Source organism: Pyrgilauda ruficollis, unplaced genomic scaffold (assembly GCF_017590135.1).
Source record: "Pyrgilauda ruficollis isolate IOZ18807 unplaced genomic scaffold, ASM1759013v1 scaffold144, whole genome shotgun sequence".
In the NCBI taxonomy this organism is placed as follows: Eukaryota; Metazoa; Chordata; class Aves; order Passeriformes; family Passeridae; genus Pyrgilauda; species Pyrgilauda ruficollis.
Window position 1 is genome coordinate 1,058,093 of NW_024512988.1, and position 22,015 is coordinate 1,080,107.

The window sequence follows — 22,015 nt, forward strand, 5'->3', positions numbered from 1 at the left end:
ACGCCCATCAGCTGCGGGGGCGCGGCGGTCAGCCATGGCGGGCGGGCGGCGGGCAGTGACAGTCGCGTTGCTGGCGGTGGGCTCGGTGGTGCTGGCGCTGGCGGCCGCCGTCCTGCTCCGCGCCTTCGTCCTGCGAGCCCCGGCCGGGGTCCCGCGGCTCTGGGCACGGAGCGCCGGCACCGCCGCCCTCAGCGCGGGCGAGCGGCGGGAGCTCAAGGAGGCGCTGCGAGGTGAGGGGGCCCGAGCGCTGTGAGCCCCCCTCGCCCCGGGACCGGCCCCTCCTGAGGGGGGACCCAGGGCACGGCGGGCGGGTGTGGAGGCAGCCGCTACCCGGGTGCTTTCCCTGGAAGGAATCACAGCAGGACTAAGGAAGTGATTGAAAATCTGTGCTGGGCACTGCTGAGGCCACGCCTCGAGCACCGTGTCCAGTTCTGAGCACTGCAGTTCAGGAAGGGCTGGAGCAAGTCCGGGGAAGGGAATGGAGAGTCCTGAGAGAGCTAGGAAGGGTTTGGAGAGTCCTGAAGGAGCGGCACAGCTTGCACTCAATAATCCCAGAGGGATTTTCCAGCCTCAGCGATCCTGTGCTTCTCCTGAGCCAACTCTTGCCCTGTGTTGATTTTCTCCACCGTTTCCTGCTTGTACACACAGAATTTTGCCAGACACCCATGAAGGCGTTTCCAGACATCCCTTTGTCCACTGCATAAGTCACTGTCGGGATTTTCTCCCTTTCTTGTTCTTGCTCACCACTGCTGTGCCCAGTCCTGGGCTGTTTGTGCTGTCTGACGTAGGAGATTTGAGGGCTTTAGCTCTCAGTAGGGCTGGCACTGTGCAGGAAACCACAGTCTGGCACCAAGTGATAAAACCCTGTGTGTGAACCTCATACCTTGCTGGTTTGTAGGATTTATTGCCTAGCAAATTGTGTTTGCATTCTTTTTTAATGGGAAAATGAAGGCTCACAATAGATTTTTGTGTTAATTCATGAATCACACGACCTCAAAAGAATCCATAACCTCTCCTGGCAGCTGCTGTTTGGGAAGGCAGCTGGGGCTGAGTTACTCCCATGTTCTGCAGGACAGGGACTGGATGTTGGAGAGCCTGTTTAAATGACAGGGCAGACCAAAAGGGCCAACAAAAGCCCTGTCTGTTTATATAGGTTAATTTATAAAGCAGTATGGAGGTGTAATAACCATCACAACCTGCTTAACTCTTGAGAAAGAGCCTTGCACTGCCAACTCAGCTGCCTGTTCAGCTGCCAGAGGAGCCTGTGGCTCTGGGGAATCACATCACCCAAGCAAATTGCAGCTGCTCCTGGACAGTAGCATTTCTAAGGATATCATTCAACACTTCAGCATGAAAAGTGGAGTCAAGTTGTCTGGAGAGATGCCTTGGCTGAGCTGTTAGGAAATGCTGGTGGCTGCATGTGCACGGCCCAGCTGAAGCACATCAGTCTCTTTTTGATCATGGCAGCTCGTGCTGTGCTGTGAAATAATGTTTAAAGCCTGGAAAAACACTCAGGAACATAAATGTACTTCCACTTTTGAAGTGCAATTCGAGCTTTGTTTGGTTTTGGTGCTGAGTGATTTCTGTTCTGTGTTTCTTTGAAGGGGCCATTAAAATCCCAACTGTGTCCAGGTCTCCAGAGGATTTGAATACAACTGCCATGGCAGAATTTGGGAGTTACATTCAGAAAGGTACTGGACTTTCAGTCTTGGCAGTCTCTGCTGCTCTATTTTCATAAACAAATTGAAGACAGCATGTATCATTCCTGAATATAAGAGATTTTTATATTTTTCCTGAAGAAAGATCTGTCAGAAATGTTACATGTGGGTCCCCTCTGTAGCAGTGTTATCAATGGCCCCAAAAGGTTCAAAAGACTTTTTGTAATGGTGGCTTTTGGTCCTTGAGATGGTTAAATGCCATAAGTGAAAGAGGATGGCTGCTGCTGTATCAACCTAATTTCTGGGCAGTTCCATCACTGCTCCCTGCAAAAGAGCTGCAGCGTTGCTGAACAAGAATTCTGCTTTTGTTTAGGAGAGTTTCAAATCCCAAATGAGATGGATTGGTAAAAATGTGAGAACTTCTGTTCTCTGCTGTGGCCAGTCTTATTTACAGTTCCCCCCTGATGCTATCTAGCTGACACCTCTATGGAATAATGCTAAAATTGGCCATTATTGTTAATTTTTTTTACATGTGTCTTTAATTTTTTTTTTCTTAACAGTCTTCCCGGCTGTATTTTCTTCAAAGTTCATCCAACATGAAATTGTTGGGAAATACAGCCACCTGTTTACAGTTCAGGGCTCTGCCCCTGGCCTGCTGCCCTATATGCTGCTGGCACACATGGATGTGGTGCCTGCTCCCTCCGAGGGCTGGGATTTCCCTCCTTTCTCAGCTGCAGAGCACGAAGGTTTCATCTATGGACGAGGAACGCTGGATAACAAAAACTCTGCCATTGTACGTGTGCTTGGTAATGTCCTTCCACACAGATACAGCCTGGGAAAGGCAGAGGGGAGCAGCCCATCCTCTTGGAATTCACTGTGCTGTCTCTCTCTCGCCCCTCTTTCTGCTAGGGATCAATTCCTAGTTTGGATAAATTCCAAGTCCTGCAGTTTTCTCCTGACTTTTCCTAAAGGTGGAGTGTTTTCACTCATTCTTCACTGTTACTGAAGAAAAGAGGGTTAAAACTCATGAAGAATCAGGAGAATCACATTCACAGTTGCAGATGTATTTGGTTCAGTTTAAAGTTTTGTGGCACAGGTGGCCAGAGAATCCGTGGCTGCCCCATCCCTGGGAGTGTCCAAGGCCAGGTTGGAGCAGCCTGGGATAGTGGAAGTTTCCCTGCCTGTGGCACTGGATGAGCTATAAGGTCCCTTCCAACCCAAACCATTCCATAATTCTCTGTCAAATGCTGTATTTGAAACCAGGGATAGACCTTGTCCTTTTCCCCAGGTGTCACAAAGGTTCTCCAAGCCAAAACTGGCCCTTGGAAAAGGCTTGAATTTCAAATTAAATGTGTTTGTTTAATAAGATAAACAAACAACCCTGCATCTTTTATGCAGCCCGTGGCAGAACAAAGAGCTGTTATACTGAACACATTTGGGAGGAATGGATTCAGAAAAGATGGATCTGGGAAAGATTTCTCATGGGGAAAAGGTTGATGGAAAAATTAATAAGGAAAATGTTCCTTTGTGACTTTGATGACTTCCATGGCAGCCCTGTATTTAAATTTGAACAGATGTTTCGTGTCACACAGGACACACTCCTAGAAAGTTTCAGGATGTTTAATCATCAATTTCAAAGCCTTGAAACTTAAAAGTTTAGGTTGGTGCTTCATTCTGCTGTGAACTGCACAAGTAATTCCACAAATGGCCAAAAAAAAATCTAATCAGCAATTTCAGTGAACGTGGCAAAAAATGGGTGCTGACAATATTGAGGTGATATGTGAAAAATTAAGTCATTTCCATTGAAAAAGAGAGATGGAATAATAAAGCAAATGTATTGTTTTACATATATAGCCACAGCAAATGGTAGATCTGATTTTTTGATTTCTCATTTTTCGGATTAATTTTCTTGTTCTGTTTCTGTCATCTTGGCACTTCTTGTACAAAACATGCAGCTCCTTGAACTTCCTGGATTTGGTAGCTCCAGAGAGCCAGTCTGGGTGTGTGACAAGCACTGTAAGGGAACAGTGAATTCTTGGATAATTCTGGCTCTGGGGGCTCCCTGTGCAGTTTGTCCCTGAACCAGCTGCTCTGTATTTCATGTCCCTGCCCTGACACCTATCAGAGCATTATTGATCAAAACCACTGCAGTGTCTTTTCCAGGGAATGGGAATATCCTCAGTGGGAGCTGTAGGAATCAAAGCTTAGCTGTGAACAGCACAAGGGCTGTGAAAGCATCCCAGTTCTCTTCCATCACACTGCATTCTGTTGCATTTATTCTCCTGGTTACCACCCAGGGATGGTTCAGCACGTTCTGCTTTTCCTGCAGGGCATTCTGCAAGCTCTGGAATTCCTGCTGAGGAGGAATTACAGACCCCGCCGCTCCTTCTATGTTGGCATTGGCCACGATGAGGAGGTATTTTCTTTCCTTTCCTTGCAACAACAACCTGTTTGCATTGTTCCTCTAGGTAACAGGACTTAATTTTGAAACATTGTTTAGCTGGAAGGTCTTTCCTGTTTTTCTTGGTTCGGTGGGGAGGTACTGTGTCAGGCCCCAGGTCATGGTTATGGATTGATTGTTTGGCTTGGAGTGACATTCACAAAGGGTTTGGTGTGATGAGCAAAGGGAAAAGAACATTGGAGGGTGTCAATTCAAATTCTTTTCTGCAAGGAAGGTGCAGCAACAATCCCATTTTGGAGACAGGAGAAGCTGGGTTGAGATTCACATGGTTGTGCCAAATGTTCAGGAAGAACTGGCAAATATGTTCCAGTGGTACAGGGAGGCAGGGGAGGTGGGTTTGGTTAGGCACTGTCAAAATATAAAGACAAAGAATTATTAATAGTTGAAATAAATAGATCTGCATTTGCTGATCTGTGGAGTTTACAGCTCTGAGATACCCAAATGAAAGCAGCAGTCAGTGACTCATCAATGAGAGCACTCCTCAGCATGGCTATAAATTCATCTGCTACCAGGCCATTAACGATCTCCAATTAATTTTGCTGGAAGAATCTTTTATGGTTGCTCTGGAGCTGTTCCCCAGGGGATTTCATGCATTCTTTGTGCTGTAGCCAACAGCAAGGTGCTTTCCAGTTTTCCTCCCAATGTTTTGGCTGGATCTGATCAGTTCCTCTGCCTGGATTGCACAGGTGTCTGGGCTGAAGGGAGCAAAGAAAATTGCAGCTCTGCTGGAAGCCAGAGGAGTGAAACTCTCCTTCCTGCTGGATGAGGGGAGCGCGGTGCTGGATGGCATCATTGCAGGGGTGAAGAAGCCAGTGGCTATGTAAGAGTGACCACCAGAATGTGATTAATTTTCAGTCATTAATTAGTGATAAATGACATTGTTGATGTCACTTACAGAATGTTTTCAGGACGTGTGGCAGTGTTGGTGATGCTGGAGCAGTGGTACAAAGTGCAAGGCAGGGACCTTCAGCCTCTGCCTGATGTCCATCACAGTCGTGCTGACAGAGGCACAATGTTCCACTGAGCATTTTAATTCTGTGCTGTAGAGCTCTGCTCACTGCAGAAGCAGCCCAGACATCAGTCCTGCAGAGATCTAAACACTGTGTTAATGATTTGTTGTTGCTGCTTGAGTGGTTTTTATCATTTTAAAACTATGCAGAGTGGTTATTTTTATCTAGTGGTTATTTTGTCTGTGCATTTGTGTTTGGAATTACATTAGTCATTTTTTTGTTAATTAATTGATTAATTTATCATTGTCCAGGATTGCTGTCACAGAAAAAGGTTCAATGACACTGAACTTCACCGTGGAAAAAGAGCCAGGGCATTCATCCTTTCCTCCTAAGGAGACAAGTATTGGCATTCTGGCAGCAGCCATGGCCAGGTGAGAATTTCCCTGTCACCTGATGTAAAAAACGGTCAGAAAACCTTCTGAATCACTGATATGTGACTTTTTAAATATTTGTGTTTGGAGTCTTTTTCAAACTGCTGTTCTGTGTTTGAAATTGCAGTTTGTAGCTCACTTTAAAGGGCAGAAATGAAACTCCCAGCCAAGGAACAATTGCCAGGTGTCTGCAGAGTCTTTGCACTTCAGCTGCTCCAAGTGTCAGCCAATTCTTTAAAAGCAAGACAAGTGCTGTCTGCCCTAATTTCCTCTGTAGCAACAGAGATTCCTTTGTTTGGGTGGCAGGAATTCTCTGGAATTTGTTCCTGCACATCCCTGCTACCTCAGCTGGGAATTCTCCAAGCTAGTGAACATAATGTGACTGCAGAAATCGTGTCTCTACACCTCTGTGTAGATACCAAATTGGCTAAGAAATACATATTTTAGAAAAACTTAGTATGCTCAGACATAGTGGGATTTGTATGCTATTTTTCTGGATTTTCATGTATTTATAGGAGCCAGGCTTTGGGATTTTTTCTGCTGTGTCTCAAAGGAAATCTCTGCACGTGACTGGAATGCCCAGAATCTGTGGAGCTGTGCTTGCACATTTACTTACCAGGAGAGCAAGAGTGTGATTGCATCTCCAATAACAGAGATACATTTCACAAATCAAATTCCTGACATCCTTCTGGAGCAATAACAGCCAGAGAGTTGTTTTTTAACCTTTTCAGTGTTGAAAACATTAACAATTTGTTTTGTAGGCTGGAGCAGAATCCCTTGCGCAACCTGTTTGGCTATGGCCCAGAGCTCATGACTATGGAGCACCTCGCAGCAGAGGTGAGGAGACAGGCAGGATTTCACTCCCAAATTTCCATTAGAGTAACCCAGTGAAGAATTTAGTTGTGTAGAAAGGATAAAAAAAGCTGTTTTTTCTCCCAGATTATTGTTGCTGCTGGAATTGTTTTGTCCATATTCAAGTGACTCGACTGTGCTCTTGACGAATGAAAACTTTCTGATTCGTGGTTTTCTTTCTTCCCCTTAGTTCAAGTTTCCTCTCAACATCATCATGAGCAATTTGTGGCTGTTCTCACCTATTGTCAGCAGGTAAGAAAATAGATTCTTGATAAACACCCCCAGCCTCTCACCCTTAAAAGATGAAGCCATTTCTAATCTTCCCAGGAAATCAGTTATTTTATAGTTTAGATAATTCAGTGGTTTCCTGTTAATAACCACTCTGTTAATTGGATAAGCCATCATTCAGCTTATTCACTGTGGAATTATGGTGCTTATTTTTTAGCAATATTCAACTTATGTGAAAAATTTTGTTTGTTTCTATTTTTGTAGAGTCCTTGCCTGGAAACCTTCCACCAACGCCTTGATCCGAACGACCACTGCAGTCACCCTGTTTAATGCAGGAATCAAGGTACTTTCATTTGGGTTTTTCTCTGTGTAATTATGATGAAACAATTAGGACATTTAATTTCCACCTATTTATATCCAGTTCTAAGATCATTGTGGGCCCTGTGTGGTGCCACAGTCTCATTCTTGCCTCAGATATGGCCTGGATTTGAAAATCACTTCCTTTAAGAAGTATCTGATCTCTGTTTACAATTGTTAACATTTCAGCACAGACAATAAAATGTGGTTTCTGCATAATCCTACAAAGTGTCACAGGCAATATTTGAAACTGTCACAGTCACAAACACTTCCCTGACCCAGACATTTGCAGCACAGGTCTGGGGTTTGCCTGAAGTGTGTTAAATGTGCACCTTGGACTGAGAGATAACAGCCAGATCCTGCCCTGATAAGGAGGTGGAACTGTCCAAAAATCCTGGAGCCCTGGAAGATAAATAGGCTGTGTTTGGTGTGTCTGAAAAAAATCTGTGACTGAAAAGCATCCCTGGACAGGAAAAGATGCAGTGGCTGAACAGTGACACGGAGTGGCCAGGAGGGAAGTGACACCCTGGTTCCTTGGGGTTTTTTCTAAAGATTACACATGTTTTTGTTTAACAAAGTTGTAAATATTCAGCCTGTAGATAAGAAGAGTTATGTGTTCAGTAAAAATCAGTTGTTAAGCAACTTACATTTACCTAAATATGAAGCATGTAATGTGACAATGAGGTAAAAATATCACTTGAAAAAAATTCCAGAGTTTCAGAATTTGTCAGTATAAATTTCCTGAAGGGAGAAAGCTTAGCTCAAGATAAAAACTTCTATAGAAGTAACAGCTAACTTAATTTCTCTTGATTTCATGAATATTTCTTTGTGTATTTATCTGCATTTTAGATAGGATTTACAGTGTAAGAGACATCACACTTGGTGGAAACAGTGGAGCACCCGAGGCCTGCAGTTGTTTGAGCAGTTCTGAGTTTTCAGCTGGCATTTTATTTTGGTTTTCACTTCCTTTTATACTTTGACTCTTCCTTTTTTCCAGGTGAATGTCATCCCTTCCTCTGCGAGAGCCACGGTGAACTTCAGGATCCACTCAGCTGAGACAGCTGCTGAGGTAGCCCTGGTCAAATCTCCTCAGCTTTTGTGCCACAGAGCACGTGGATCATCTGGGATATGGAATGGCTTTGTGACCTGGGAGGGTTTGGGAACCTTTCACACCTCAGGAGGTCTGACAGGCCTGTCCTGCCCAGGGCAGATGTGAAATGTTGTCAGTGCAAAACCTCTTCCCTCCCCAAGCCTTTGCTGGAAGTTTCTCTCTCTGGAAGCTTTTTCTGGATTATTTGGATGCCATAGTTTCCAAGAGCAGCAGGCTGAGCTCCTGCCTTCCAGGGCTGAAGCAGTTCAGGAGTACCTTGAGACAGAGATGTGCATCTGATTAAAAAATTCAGCTGAAGTATCAGCCATGCACTCAGAAGAGGGACTGACACACACTTTCAGCCTGTGTTTGCAGCCACAACTGACAGTTCACAGGCAGATGTTTTCTGGAAAGCTGAACATCTGCTGATGTCTCTAAGGGCTGCTTTCTCATTTCTTGTTCTCCTCTCGTGTCTGTGTTTCACCCACAGGTGCTGGAGACAGTCAGGAACACCATTGCTGATGACAGAGTGAAGATTGATGTGGTGGAGGCCTTTGACCCCCTGCCCATCAGTCCTTGGGATGAGCAGACATTTGCAGTCCATATTTTTCAAAGAACCATCCTGGACACTTTCCCAGATGTTGACAGTGTAGTCCCAGGTGACAGCAGGCACATGATGATGATGATTGTTTCCTCTTCTGCTTTTCCCTCCCCCAGCACTGCCTTGTTTCCATTTGCTGTGTACTCTTCCACCCCAGCTGTTAACTGCTGGAAACAGCTGTTTTTTCCTCTTTTTATTCCATTCCCTCTTTATGCTTTCAAAGTTTTAATGTTGTTTTTTAGTAGTGGAAGTAAAAAAGCAAACAGGAAGCTGACAGAAACAATGAGCCTTGAATTGGGCTCTCTGCACATACAAAGGAATCTCTTCAGGGAAGAAAGGAATTGTGAGGGAGAGGAGGAGGTCTTCTTGCTTTAGTTCTTCTTTTATTGTTTTCATAGCTGGCAAAGCCATTCCTGCTTTTCTATATTGTTCCTTATGATCCCAGCTCCTTCCCTCTCTTGCAGCTCTTTCCTAGCTGTGCAGTTGTCAATAGAAGTTTGAAGCTTAAATTTTTGGGGAGGCTGATTGTCAAAGCTGTTCTTGGGTTGAGTTGCGTGTTCAGCTCCTGCTCCTGAAGGAGAGAATGTTCTCCAGCACGTACCAGTCAATGTTTCCAGTGCTGCTCTTGGTGCAGGACTGTTATCATTTGCTTTTCCTCTCCCCTGGGGAAAGGTGGGGCACTTTTTGAAGTTCAGTTGTTCCTCTCCTGCAGAACAAACCTGAGGTTTGTTTTCCAGGCACGTGCATTGGAAACACGGACAGCAGGCACTTCACCAACGTCACCAAGGCCATTTACAGGTTCAACCCTCTGCTCCTGAAACAGGATGATCTCCCCAGGTACTGAGCTCTGCACGTGGGCACGGGGAAAGAGGAGATCCATGAGCAGGAGGAAACCCACCCTTGTGTACCTTGGCCTCCCACACTGTCAGGCCACCCATTTCCTGCAGATCTGGGTGCTGGGGATGGAAATTGCCCTGGGACAGTGTCAGCCCTGGCTCTTTGTTCCTTCAGATGCAGGCAGGACCCGTTTAGGTGTTTGATTCTGTGCTGCTGAGTGGATCCTTTGTGTGCTGCAGCAGTGTGAGAAGTGTTGTTCTGGTAGTTGGCCTTGCCATGCACATTTATCCACATATTTGGACACTTGCCATTCTGAATTGATTTGAAATTTCCTGAAATTATGTGATAACAACATCATCATGCAAGGGATTGTTTGCTTATTTAGATTTTTCATTTTATTGAGGTGCAGATGATGCAGGAGTGGAGTGTTCTAGCTGTACAGGAGTGGCCAAGAAATGGGCCATTAGGATTTTTTCAAGATTAGATTTTTAGGTTTTTTCCAGACATAGCTGTTGGGCTCTGAGCCTTTGAATCAGTACATTTGGGTTGGTTGCAGTGCAGTTTTTGGTCTATATTGCTGTGTTTTTCTGCTGTGCACTGCTTTATGAAGTCAACCCAGCCAAGCAGGGTGCTGGGTTTGTGCACTTGGGTCAGAAATTCCCCCTGGCCTGAAAAATGTCCTTTTTCTTCCAGGATCCATGGGTTGAATGAGAGAATCTCCCTTGAGAATTATGAGAAACAGGTGGAGTTCCTCTTTCAGCTGATCAAGAACTGTGACATTGAGACACTTCCAGAGCCCCACGCCAACTCCCACGAGCTCTGAGAGACTTCTGGGAAGAGCAGCTGCAGGTGGACTCTGGGACAGAGGGCTGAAGATGCAGTTTTGTCTTGTGTATTGAGCTATAGCTGGAATTTGGGGTTTTTTATATTGTGGTTTACATACAGATGGGAAAAGTGCTGGTTGTGTGATAGGAACCTGGCCAAGCCCAACAAATAACCCTGAGATCTGCTCTCCGTGCTCTGATGTGCAGCCATTAATCTGACACTAATTTTGTTCTGCACTTGAAACCTCTGAAATTGGTAATCACTAAAAATCTAAGCCATAATCAGCAGTCACTCACCACTAGAAGGTGACTCATCCTGTGTGCTTCTGACAAACTCCTATTTTATGGTGAATGGACCTTTCTCAGGTGAGGACTCTGCCAGAAGCTCGTGGGGAGGGTTTGTGGTGTGGTGAAAGGCTTCCTGTCACTGGTACAGCCACACTGAGAGGTTCTTGCCCTGCTGCTGGGCACTGCTGCTTTCCCAGGGGATTTTCCCAGGGGATTCTCCCAAGCTGCTTCCCAGGGGATGATCCATGGTACTCTGAACCAGGGTCAGTGTTCACTCCATGGCTGCACTGATTTCTCGCTCTATTTTCAGGTACTCCAGGACTTCCATGTTGTTGTAACTGAGGAGGTGCTGAAAACTTTCCTTCCCATCGTTTTGGTGATGATTTTTTTCCCTCCCTGACTCATGGTGTGGCTCAGGGTGTGTTGTGCAACTGGGTGTCAGAATAAGGGATTGCAGCTTTAAATAAGGAATTAAATCCTTGTTGTCTGCTCGTCTCTTTTCTCACTGAATCACTTTATGCTTCCCCTTTGCTCTTCTGAGAACTTACTTGTGAAAGATGTGAAGCCCTTCTTTTTCTTCCAGGATCCATGGGTTGAATGAGAGAATCTCCATTGAGAATTATGAGAAACAGGTGGAGTTCCTCTTTCAGCTGATCAAGAACTGTGACATTGAGACACTTCCAGAGCCCCATGCCAACTCCCACGAGCTCTGAGAGACTTCTGGGAAGAGCAGCTGCAGGTGGACTCTGGGACAGAGGGCTGAAGATGCAGTTTTGTCTTGTGTATTGAGCTATAGCTGGAATTTGGGGTTTTTTATATTGTGGTTTACATACAGATGGGAAAAGTGCTGGTTGTGTGATAGGAACCTGGCCAAGCCCAACAAATAACCCTGAGATCTGCTCTCCGTGCTCTGATGTGCAGCCATTAATCTGACACTAATTTTGTTCTGCACTTGAAACCTCTGAAATTGGTAATCTTAAAATTGGTAATCTTAAAAATCTAAGCCATAATCAGCAGTCACTCACCACTAGAAGGTGACTCATCCTGTGTGCTTCTGACAAACTCCTATTTTATGGTGAATGGACCTTTCTCAGGTGAGGACTCTGCCAGAAGCTCGTGGGGAGGGTTTGTGGTGTGGTGAAAGGCTTCCTGTCACTGGTACAGCCACACTGAGAGGTTCTTGCCCTGCTGCTGGGCACTGCTGCTTTCCCAGGGGATTTTCCCAGGGGATTCTCCCAAGCTGCTTCCCAGGGGATGATCCATGGTACTCTGAGCCAGGGTCAGTGTTCACTCCATGGCTGCACTGATTTCTCGCTCTATTTTCAGGTACTCCAGGACTTCCATGTTGTTGTAACTGAGGAGGTGCTGAAAACTTTCCTTCCCATCGTTTTGGTGATGATTTTTTTCCCTCCCTGACTCATGGTGTGGCTCAGGGTGTGTTGTGCAACTGGGTGTCAGAATAAGGGATTGCAGCTTTAAATAAGGAATTAAATCCTTGTTGTCTGCTCGTCTCTTTTCTCACTGAATCACTTTATGCTTCCCCTTTGCTCTTCTGAGAACTTACTTGTGAAAGATGTGAAGCCCTTCAGTTTCTCCCAGTTCAGGGAGCTCAGAGGTTTGTTCCTTCACTGCCAGTGTGAGCAATTTCCACTTTCCTGCTCAGTTTTTTGGGAATCCTGGGGAAGGCAGGCCATGGATGTTGACTCTGCTTCATCTTGCACTTCTTGCCTACCTATGACAGCACTAAAGGGTTCAGCATTCTTTCAACCCCTTGGCAGTTGGGGTTACCAGTATTAATTAGACAAATAATTTATTTAATCAGTTAATTAAATTAATTCTGTCAATAAATATTTAACAAAGTGATGTTAGCCAAAGAAAAGCCTGAAAGCTGCTGTGTGACAGTGACAGTGCCTGTGCTGCAGGGACCAGTGCAGCTCCTCCTGCTGCACAGATGTGTCTGTTTTTCAGAGCTTAAATTATGCACTGGAATGGGTGGATGTTCTGCTCTAAATTCATACTGTGAAATGTGCTGGAATGTACAGGAAATACTCTGAAATGTATCCTGAAAAACACTGATGGAATTGTGATTCCAATACTTTCCATTCACTGTTCTCTTATTTATTTGTAGTCTGATCTTATCACTGTGGCCAGAGGGCTCCCACTGTATCACTGAATAATTGAAACAAAACTGACAGTTTCATCTAATAAAACAAGGAATACGAATTCTTTTCTGATGATTATTTAGTCTTTTTATGTAGCTGTGTAATTGAACTGAAGTCATTTCCACACCTGAGCAATCCATAAAGTTTCCATCAAAACAAACCCACCTATTTTCCAGCCAGCTTTAATCTTTGCTGCCTTTTCTGCACAAAATCAGCTCACCCTGGCCAGGCATTGTTGGGCAGTAAATAGTTTGCATCTTTTCTGGTTTGCTGCACTCTGTGATTTGTTCAGGCACGTGTCTGTGGCTCTTTTGTGGAGGTGTCACTGCTCCTGTGAGCTCCTGTGTGCAGGCACAGCAAAAGTGATGTGTCAGGGCACAGCACTGAATGGAACACAGCCTGGCAGTGGGAGGTGCACAGAAGGATTTGTTGTTGTTTTTTTCTCTGGCAAATCTCTGTAAAACTGAGTTTAAAGCCTTTGCTTTGGCTGTGGCTGTAGGGGGGCAATTTTGTTTAACAGCTGATGGTTGTGCTGCCAGTCGGACTGGAAAAATGGGAAAACAGGGAGAAAATGGGGGGAAAAAATCTCATGAGAGAGCACAGGTTGTGAAATCCTGACCTGGGTCACGCTGTTGTGGTGGGGAAGGAGGGATTTCTTGCCTGTTGTACCAGCAAATATGTCCTAAAGACATAAAGCATCCTTTATATTCTGTAATTTTCCCCCAGCCAAAAACCCCTCACCTCTGTTCTGGTGAGGATTGTCTCTTTAAAGGAAGAAGATTCATTTTGCTGCTGAAGGAGCGGCGAAGGGCAGAGGGTGCTGGGAAGGCAGGGCTGGGTTTGGCAGCTCCCGTGTGAATGTGTGCCATGAGATTTGGCTGGGGCAGCTCCTTGCAGAGCTCATTAAGTGCAGCTCATCAGCCAGGCCTGGGATCTTGCAGTGCCTCTGCACTGGGGACGTGCTCAGCAGAGCTTTGCTGCAACCTCAGGGGCCACTAAAGTGCTTTAAACAGAGCCTGTCCTGCAGGATCCACTGGGGAAACAGCACATTCCCATCTTTACCCATTTTCCCAGTCCCTCCTGATGATTATCCCTGCTTTTTCCATGGGGCAGCTTTGCCTTTGTGCTCTTAAGCCTCTTTATTTTATCACATTTGCTGCCAGGTCGTGGCTGTGTGACACAGTTCCAGGGAGTCACTCAGTGTTTGGTGTCTGCACACAGCTCCTGACAGAACAGATCCCTTCCCACCCCATTTCACTGTCCAGGGGATGTTTCTGAAAACACCTTTTCCTAAGTGGAGTGTGAAATTCACATCAACAACAACAATAATATGAATGATGCCTTTTCTGTTAAGATCACCTCCAAGCTTGCACGGTGTGAGCAGTTACTGGAGAGTGCCAAGCACATGATGAAAACACAGATTAATGACTTCGGGAGCTATTCTTTTTGTGTTGCAGTGAGTCACTGTGCCTGGAGCAGGGAGAGCAATTACCTCTGACTCACAGAAGGAAGGAAGAGCCTGATTTTCTGCTCTGAATTCAGGTAACTCAGTCATACTGACAGATGTGATTGGAGCACTGTGTTAGCCCAATTCCAGCGTGTGGTACATCCATAGCAACTTCCTTTTTGCCCTGTTTTTCCCCAAATTGATGTTCTTGTGCCAGCACTGACTCCAAGTGAGCTGTGTGCAGTTGTCAGGCTGCCGTGGGCCAGCTGAGCTGGGCCTGCTGCACCCTGGGGAAAAGGTCACATCCCACACCTGCATTTTCTAAAGAAAGCTCTGTTGCTGGGCTCTCTTTAACAGAACTTGGTTTATTTTCAGCCCCAAGTGGCCGTGGGGAGTTCAGGCTCAGAGCTGGAGGAACAAGGTGTTTACAGAGTTGTTTCCTCCAGCTTTGCATTTGACACTTGTATTCTTGGCTCCTCTTTTGCAGTTTCATTTGATATTCCATGGAGCTGCTGAAATCCATTTTCTCCAGCAGGTGCTGTGAAAATTTCCCTGTCTCAGTGCTGTGGAGTGAGACATCCACTGAGAGCCTGGAGGCTGCTCAGCCACAGCCTGTTAGGGAGGAGCATTCCTCACCTGCAGCTCAGCCTGTGGCCCTGAATTCTCTGGTTTTCAGTGCTGCTTGAACCCTGCACAAATTCTTGCCAATCTCTTCACTCCTTGCTGGTGCTCTGCAACTTTTACAGACTTTTTGTCCCTTCAGTCCCGAATCCAGGCTGTTGACTCAACCCTTAGGAGCTGTGCTGCTGTGAGTTCTCTGCAGCGTTGGCAGCTCTGTGCCACCACCTCAGGTCCCGCAGTGGTGCAGAAGTGCTGCCCAGGGGTGATTTTCCTGGCTGGGCAGCTCGGGGAGGGCTGTGTGACACTGGAGCAGGGGCTTGGCTCGGCTTTCCGCTCCCACAGCTTCCCGGGGCAGCGGCAGGCAGAGATAAAGGGCTCGGCGTGCTGGGGAAGGGAGGGCCCTGCTCCCTGCAGATCCCTCTGCTGATTGCAGAGCTGAGCTCAGAGCTGTGGTGGGGGGCCCAGAGGAAGCTGCAGTCACTTCTCAGCAGGAAGGAAAATGACCACATGGAAGGGTGGTTAGAGCAGGGGGCAGGGGACAAAGGGAAAATGCTCTTTGGCACTCAGGGATTTGCCATGGGGTTGCTCACAGGGCAGGGGGTCTTACAAGTGACATTCAAATCATGCAGCTTTTCCCAGGGTGCTTTTCATGCCTCTTTTAATTTATGTTTTTAACCCAGCACAATGGTGTGGTTTATTGCAGCCCTGTAAATGCTCAGATCACTTGAACATTGTGCCTTACACTACAGAGATGATCCCATGGAGGGGCCTGCCTCAGATATTCTGGATCTGATATCCTTCCACTTGGATTTTTAAATGTTGGTACTGCAGGACTGCCTTGTTGTATGTAAACACGTTAATCCAAAGTCTTCTTTGGGATTTTGGGAAGAGAGAGGGTCTTCATGGAGCAGGAAATAGGGGGGAATGAAGATATTATTGTGTATTTTTTTTATCATCAGTCTCTGGTCTGGCCAGCCTTGTGGTATCAGTATTTTCTTCAGCCTAATTCTGACTATAAATGAATTCCCTCCCAGCCCATAACTGGAACAAAGCTGCCATGTGAGGCAATCCCCAGTGGCTCCATGGCAGGTGTCCCTGTCCCTGCTGCCCACCGGATCCACTGACCTTGTGGAACACAGGAAAGCCAGGCCCAGGTGCTCTCACGTGGCCCCAGCCCCAGGGAGGGACCCGCAGGGGCTGCCCTGTGTTTGTCACACAGGCCCAGCACGTGGGGGACACAGGAACACAGCTGGGACCTTGGAAAAAAGGATGGAGATGAGTTTGTTTGCTTCCAGGCTGGCAAAACAGGACTTCCTGGAGCTGCATTTCTGCCCCAGCTCAGGGCCAGCCGCTGACGTGTCCTGCCCTCGTGAGCTGCTTGTGCCCTGCAGTGACATCTGAGGGGACAAGTCCTGCTGCATAACCTGCTCAGGTTTGTTTTCCTGCTGACATTCCTGCTTGCAAGGAATTCAGAACCCAGTTCCCTCAGGATCCTTGCTGAGGAGCAGCCGGGGCTCCGTTTAGGCTGTGAGGGGCAGTGGTGGAGCCAGGACAGGGAGCAAAGGCACCTCTCAGGGCACTGACACTCCTCTATCAGGATTTTTGGAGTGACTTTGGCCAAACCCTTTTATCCTGCTGGATTTCCTGAGGCCATTCCTGAGTGCTGGCCCAGAGCTGGGCAGTTCAGCAGTGCCAGAATCACATGGCTGCTGTAAAACACACGGGCACCACATTCCACCAGACATTCCACCATCCAGCACAGCTCAGTGCTCAACTCCTTCCTTTCCAAACGTTTTTGTTGCCTTTGCTACCTGCTCCCTGCAATTGGAAACCCAATTTCCTGCCCTTTCATCCTCTGCTTTTTTGATCTCAGCCTCGCTGGTGGGGGTTTTATCTATTTCTGTTTTCTTGTCTCAGGCAGCTTTTGTCCCCTCACTTCCACTTCCTGAGCCTGCAGCTGGGGAGCAGTGAGGTCACCTTTGGGTTTTTGGGGAGGTGAGGGAAGAATGGAGGCTCCATCCTGGGGAAGGGATGGATTTTCCCAGTCAGGAAGGAAAGATGAAGGTGAAAGCAGAGCCTTGCTTTCTGGATGGAGCCAGGTTTGTTTGGACAAAGGAGGATGGAGGCTGGGCTGGAGGCAGGGTTTGGAGCTCCAGTGCCAGCCGGAGCATGGAAGTTGGCTGTGGCTGGAGTTGAGTCTCTGGATGTCTCAAGTTTTCCATGAGGTTTCTTTGCTGATGGAGGTCCTGGGAATGAGTGAAATGACTCCAAAGGCTTCTCATCCCTTGAAATCCCAGAATCCCTGGATGGTTTGGGTTGGAAGGGGCTTTACACTCGTCTGTTCTCCCCCTGCCACGGCCAGGGACACCTTCACTGTCCCAGGCTGCTCCAAGCCCTGTCCAGCCTGGCTTTGGACACTTCCAGGGAACCAGGGGCACCACAGCTGCTCTGGGCACCCTGTGCCAGGGGCTTGCCACCATCACAGGGAAGAATTCCTTCCCAAATCCCATCTAACCCTGCCCTCTGGCACTTTAAAGCCACTGTCCCTTGTCCCGTCAGTGCTGCTCTCTCTAATCACCTGTCCTGTTCTGCCCCACAGTTCCTGCCATCCTCTTCTCCAAAAGCACCAGATCTTCAGGAGAACACCTCGCTGTGCCCAGCTGGTGATGGAAGCAGGCAGGATGGAGCAGCAGAGCCCAGAGCTTTGGGTCACAACGGATCCCTGCCCACCACTGCTGCTGTTTCCTGAAGGAATGAAGGCAGCAGCTCCAGGCTGCTGAGTCCCTGTATCCATGTGGGAATGTGCCCTCCCCTTCCCCCACACACTTCAGTGTCCCAGCCACCCTTATTGGCCCGGAGCGTGTCTCCAAGGCCTGGAGCTGGGGTCACATCATCACCCTGAGCAATAACTCGCTGCTGGCTGTTTCCTGGGAGGAAAGGAAAGGCAGGAAGGAAAAACAACTGCTCAAAATTTCCACTCATGACAAGAAAAAAAAAAAAAAAAAAAGGAAATAAAAGGAAAGCATGAATCAGAGGAGCTGGTTCATTCAGGAACACAGAATTCTACAGAGCAACAAGGACCTGACCTCTGTAGCAGGAGTTTTTGTGCTCTTTATTTATTTGTTGTGGGAGAATTTGGCATAAACAGAGGCAGGGTACGTGACAATATTGGTGACCTTCTGTTCAGAGCTGCCTCAGCCTGGCAGAGGCCTGAAATCCAGCGGTGCCACTGAGCACCTTGGTGCTCCTTGGCCTGCATCCTGTGTGTCCCTCCAGGGGGTCCCTGGCAGCACCCCTGGGGTGGCATCGCCGGGCACCTCTGGCCACTTGTGAGCTCCCTGTCCCCAGCAGGCACAACGAGGGATCCCCGGACGGACCAGGTGAGAGCAGGGAAAGCCATGGGGGAGGGAGGGATGGATGGATGGATGGATGGATGGATCCAGGCATGGAGGGATGGAGGGATGGATGGATGGATGGATGGATGGATGGATGGATGGATGGATGGAGGGATGGATGGATGGATGGAGGGATGGATGGATGGATGGATCCAGGCATGGAGGGATGGATGGATGGATGGATGGATGGATGGATGGATGGATGGATGGATGGATGGATGGATCCAGGCAGGGATGGATGGATGGATGGATGGATGGATCCAGGCATGGAGGAATGGATGGACAGATGGACAGAGAGAAGGATGGATGCAAGAATGGACGGCAGAGTGGATGGAAGGACAGCAGGACAGACAGACGGACTGACCGCTCCCGCCCGGTGCGGGCTCACCCGTACGTGACCACAAGCCCCGCCCCCCGCGCCGCCAAAGGGGCGTGGTCTATCTCACCGGGGACGCTCTCCGCGCCGGGGGCGGGGCCAGACGTGACGCCACGCGGGCCGGACCAATGGGAGCGCGGCGCGGCGGGGCGGGCGCGGCCGCCATTGGCCGGCGGTGATGTCAGGGCGGCGCGGGGCGGGGCCCGGCGGGGCAGAGCGCGGGGCGGCGGAGGAGCCGCGGGTGCGCAGCGGGAGCGGAGCGAGCGGCACCGGGCGGTACCGGCACCGCGGGGACACGGTACCGCACCGCGGGGCACGGCAGCGGCACCGCGGGGACACGGGCGGCGGTACCGTGGGCACCGGCCGGGCGGCAGCCCCGCTCCGCTCCGCTGCGCGCATCCCCGCGGGGATCCGCTCCGGAGCTGGCGGCTCGCGGGGCTCTGCGGCAGCGGGAGGCGGGAGGAGCCCCGGCCGCGGGGATCGCCCTGCGGGTCCCTCCCGGGTGCCCCTTCCCGGGGGCGGCTGTGCCCCCCCAGCCCCCGGCTCAGCCGCTGACGGTGCCGGGGGTGCGGGAGAGCAGCCGGGGGAGAGGTGGGGGTACGGCAAAGGTTGGAGGAAACGGACCGAGCCGCTGATGCGGGCTGCCACGGGACCCCCCGGAATATCGGCTTTCCTCCCGTGTGTTTCAGGTGACAGGCGAGTTCTTGGAAAGCCACGTTGGATGCCAGGCTGTCCAAATGCCAGCCCCCACCCGGCAGCCTGCCCAGCTCCGTGAGTAACCTTCGGTGGGAGCTGCTGTTACTGCGAGTAAGAACCGCGCTCGCCTCGTGCTGCTGGGGGAGAAATTCTGCTGGGGAGGAGGAGGAGGAGGGCGGCAGTGACACTCGAGCCTGCTGGAATCGCTGGCTGTTCTGGCGGGAAGCCCGCAGGAGCCTTCAGCCTGGAGTTCTGCAGAGGGACGGTGCCGCTGGAGGAAGTGGCAAAGCCCTGGCAGCGAGAAGAGCCTGAGTGGGATCATGTCTAAAAGCCAGTGCTCTCCTTCAGTGTTCCTTTAAGCTTCTGCGTCCTTCAGTTCATCTGGTTTTCCCTCACTTCATCTGGTTTTCCCTGTGCCCCATCCCATCTGCTGGAAGAAACCTGGGAGAAGATGCGCTAAGACATCTCGGGAGGAGAGCTGGGATCCTGCCTGGGCGGCTGCCGCAGCACACGGCGCTGGAGGGGAGCAGAGCCAGAGGGAATCGCTGCCCTGCCCAGCTCCTGCCGTGTCCCTGTCCCCGGGCGCTGCTGGATGGGGATCTCTGCTGCAGGAGCAGGCTCCGCACTCCCGGGCGGGCGAGCAGGGCTGGCACAGCTCACCCCTAGATGCTGGGAAGGCCGTGTGGATAAGCTGCTGGCAGAAGATCCCTCCTGGAGCAGCTGCTGGCTGTAGGCCCACCGAGCCAAGGGTCAGAGGAGCGTGTCCTGCAGCATGACTTCCACGCTGGAGCACAAGGAGAACCCCCAGGCCAACGGGGCCGTGGTGCCCGGGGACTGCCTGGCCAGCCCGGGCTGCGGGCAGCCCGCGGATTTCCTGCGGCCCGATGGCACCGGGGTGGAAGTGGTGGTGCTGGAGTCCCGTGCCAACGCCAAGGGGGTGAGGGAGGAGGATGCCCTGCTGGAAAACGGCAGCCAGAGCAACGAGAGCGATGACACCAGCACGGACCGGGGGCCCGAGCCCCCCTCGCCCCTCAAGGAGACCTCGTTTTCCATCGGGCTGCAGGTGCTGTTCCCCTTCCTGCTGGCAGGCTTTGGCACGGTCGCTGCTGGCATGGTGCTGGACATCGTGCAGGTAAGGCTGCTGCTCCCCTGGCACGCTGCACAGCAGGGCTGGCTGCAGCCGTGGGGTGCCAGGGCTGCTTCAGCAACAGGGAGGGGGGAAAACAGCTTTCTCCTGGTGTGCTGGGTGGGGAGATGGGGAGCCCTGCAGCACCTTGTCCCAGCCCTGGCTTTGTACATTAAGTTAATTTAAAGACATGGGAGAGGTGTGAGGAATGAAGGAAGGAGGGGGCAGTGGCTCAGAGGAGAAGGTGCAGCCTGGGAGCTGGGAGCATGGGGAGACAGATCCCATCCCTGCTGCTGCCTGGTGACACCCCAGCCCCGGGGGCTGGCTCCTCTTGTCCCTTTCCCACCTCAGGTGCTCGCTGTGCTGGCCCAGGCTCCTGCCAGCCAGGTTGGTGTTTTCTCTCCGTGTGGCTCATTCCAGAGCTTCCTGCAGCACTTCCCTGTGCCCTGGGGGCACCGGGGATGACAGGAGTGTTCCCCTGACAGGGCTGTGGAGAAAAGGCCAGCAGGGAGCTGGCAGTTGCCCCTGGATGAAAACCAAGGTGTTCCCTGTGGGAATGTGCCAGCCTGGCTGTGTTTCCATGTGGGAACGCCGCCTTTGCAAGCTGAGGCTCCTGTGCTGCTCCCACCACGTTCCCCAAGCGTGCCTGGCAGCTTCTCCTGTGCCCTGAACGCCAGGCCGGGCAGAGCCTCCCACCCTGAGGCACAAAACTCATCCCAAATGGCCTCACCCACAGCTTTGGGATGGGACACGGCCATTTGGGAGCTGTGGGCAACCAAAAAATGCTGGGCTTGGAGCTGCTGGGTGTGCTGGGCTGGGTAAACAAGGCCCGGTGCTGTGGGCAGGGAGAGGCTCCAGTGTCAGTGTCCAGTGCCAGGAAGCCAGAGGGGTTTTTTTGGGATTTGTGGGTGGTCAGGCAGCCTCTCCTCGTGCTGTCCTGCCCAGAGCAGCAGTTTCCCTGCGTGCCTTTGAGCTCTGCTCATCCCTGTGGCCTCTCCTGGTGGGACCTGCCGGGACAGCCGGGAGGTGACTCCAAACAGGAAAGGCTGGACGGGGGAAATTAATCCGGGACGGCTTTACTGGAATCGTTTTCTGAAAAATAAGAACGTTTCAAGCGTGTTTTCCCCTCACGAGGTCCCTGCCTGGCTCTTCTGGAAGTTCCCCAAAGTGATTTGAGCCCAAGCTGAGGTTTTTCCTGGAGCAGGCACAGGCAGGGCTGGGAGATCTGGCTCAGCCCTGATCTCCTGCCCTGATTCCCGTGGCATTTAGGAAGAAAAACTTTGGAATTCCTGCGTCCCACAGCAGCCCAGCCTGTGCTGCCAGCAGCTCCAACTCCCTTCAGCCTTGGGATTCAACCGAGGGGGAAGATTCTTCCAGAACCTCCAGCAGGGCCAGGTCCAGCTCAGCCCTCAGTGCTGCGTGGGCTCCTGGGCACATCCTGCGGTGTTTGCCTCCCTAAAACCAGATTATTTCTGTGTTTCTGTGCTTTTTAGAGGGGCTGTTACAGGGATTTTAACACCTCCATGTCCTGAACTGAAATACTTATTTCCTCTTCTTTCCCTCTTTTTTTTTTCCCCTCTTTTTTTTTTTTTTCTTTTGCCTTTTTTTGTTAAGT

The 22,015-nt window shown here is 50.0% G+C and overlaps 2 protein-coding genes across 5 annotated transcripts in view; both read left to right on the forward strand.

Annotated features, from left to right (window-relative positions):
• The first annotated feature begins 26 nt into the window (after positions 1-26).
• PM20D1 (peptidase M20 domain containing 1) lies at positions 27-12,800 on the forward strand. 3 transcript variants are annotated; one of them, XM_041460536.1, is made up of 14 exons: positions 27-230; positions 1,605-1,691; positions 2,219-2,451; positions 3,988-4,074; positions 4,806-4,939; positions 5,381-5,500; positions 6,262-6,337; positions 6,543-6,604; positions 6,845-6,923; positions 7,935-8,006; positions 8,518-8,686; positions 9,366-9,465; positions 11,161-11,316; positions 11,904-12,800. In XM_041460536.1, the coding sequence occupies exons 1-13, from the start codon at positions 35-37 to the stop codon at positions 11,288-11,290; spliced, it is 1,545 nt and encodes a 514-aa protein (XP_041316470.1). In that variant the 5' UTR covers positions 27-34; the 3' UTR covers positions 11,291-11,316; positions 11,904-12,800. The 3 variants fall into 3 exon arrangements, with proteins under 3 accessions (XP_041316470.1, XP_041316468.1, XP_041316467.1); XM_041460534.1 differs by lacking the exons at positions 11,161-11,316; positions 11,904-12,800 and adding exons at positions 10,159-10,314; positions 10,888-11,136; XM_041460533.1 differs by having other exon boundaries at positions 11,161-12,800.
• A 5,999-nt stretch (positions 12,801-18,799) lies between these two features.
• SLC41A1 (solute carrier family 41 member 1) overlaps positions 18,800-22,015 on the forward strand; it is a 19,647-nt gene continuing 16,431 nt past the window's right edge. Inside the window, exons 1-2 of one of the 2 annotated variants that reach the window (XM_041460494.1) lie at positions 18,800-18,876; positions 19,268-20,406. In XM_041460494.1, the coding sequence (XP_041316428.1) occupies positions 20,047-20,406 (360 nt within the window). In that variant the 5' untranslated portion in view covers positions 18,800-18,876; positions 19,268-20,046. Of the gene's footprint in view, positions 18,926-19,267; positions 20,407-22,015 lie in introns of both variants that reach the window. The other variant, XM_041460496.1, reaches the window with a different exon arrangement.

Bases quoted from the DNA above. Each gene is read 5' to 3' on its own strand.
- PM20D1 (XM_041460533.1), top strand. From the start codon at position 35: ATGGCGGGCGGGCGGCGGGCAGTGACAGTCGCGTTGCTGGCGGTGGGC. The intron at 6,338-6,542 runs GTGAGGAGACAG...TCTTCCCCTTAG, and splicing joins TGGAGCACCTCGCAGCAGAG to TTCAAGTTTCCTCTCAACAT. The intron at 8,687-9,365 runs GTGACAGCAGGC...TTTGTTTTCCAG, and splicing joins TGTTGACAGTGTAGTCCCAG to GCACGTGCATTGGAAACACG.